The 750-nt window shown below is 27.5% G+C and overlaps 1 protein-coding gene across 4 annotated transcripts in view; it reads left to right on the top strand.

Annotated features, from left to right (window-relative positions):
- The window catches only part of spred3 (sprouty related EVH1 domain containing 3), an 11,820-nt gene that overhangs the window by 6,166 nt on the left and 4,904 nt on the right, over positions 1-750 (top strand). For all 4 annotated transcript variants that reach the window (XM_025054850.1, XM_017032286.2, XM_025054849.1 and 1 more), the window contains one exon: positions 1-45. This exon is cut by the window's left edge and continues 105 nt beyond it. In XM_025054850.1, coding sequence (XP_024910618.1) covers positions 1-45 — 45 coding nt within the window. The remainder of the gene's footprint in view (positions 46-750) is intronic.

Genomic DNA, 750 nt, shown 5'->3' with positions numbered 1-750 from the left:
AGTTTTGGATCTAGCCATGCCATCACCACTCAGACACCTGCTCAGGTAAACAGAATTAATTCTCATGCTCCATGTAAATCTGAGAAATCTTAATATAATTTGATGACAAAAGTCTATTTGTTACACATTTCCAAAAATGTTTAATAGTAGTTAACCTGAAAAGATTTACAACTTGTGTTCCTCAATTAGCATGTATACTGGAAAAAGGTTCTGGTGTAAAGGAGTATCCAGCCACAGCTAATAATAATAAAAAAAACTTTTATTCATAAGTAACTCAGTAACAACTAATCTAACTAGTTACTATTTCCATTGTTACAACATTGAATTATATTATACTATATATTATATTTCTTTTCTGGATTTTAACCATAAAAAAGGATGTAGCCATGTAATTTAAGGCGAATGAGTGCATTTTCATTCATTTTTTTAAGAAACCTTTACTTTTGAACCTTGACTTTTTCAGAATCTTATGATTATTATAGCATGTGGCTTTTGATCAATGGTTGACTTACCAAACATGCACATTCTTTTTTTAATTTCAAGATTTAGACTTTATTTAGACATTTTAAGTTTTTTTTTAAATGTTATTTTGTCTGCATCTTTCTCATCTGATTAGAGCATTTTGAGAATTTATTTAGAAAAAAAATGTTTTTGATTTTTTTTTTAGTCAAATCCTAAATTCGCATCATATGGTCTGATGGTGAAAAATTTTGATAAAAATGTTTTGAATTTTTTTTTACTCTCATTTGC

This window comes from Cynoglossus semilaevis, chromosome 4 (assembly GCF_000523025.1).
Source record: "Cynoglossus semilaevis isolate Cse_v1.0 chromosome 4, Cse_v1.0, whole genome shotgun sequence".
NCBI lineage: Eukaryota > Metazoa > Chordata > Actinopteri > Pleuronectiformes > Cynoglossidae > Cynoglossus > Cynoglossus semilaevis.
Note: the sequence above shows the minus strand (reverse complement) of the source record. Positions and strands in the feature narration are given on the sequence as shown.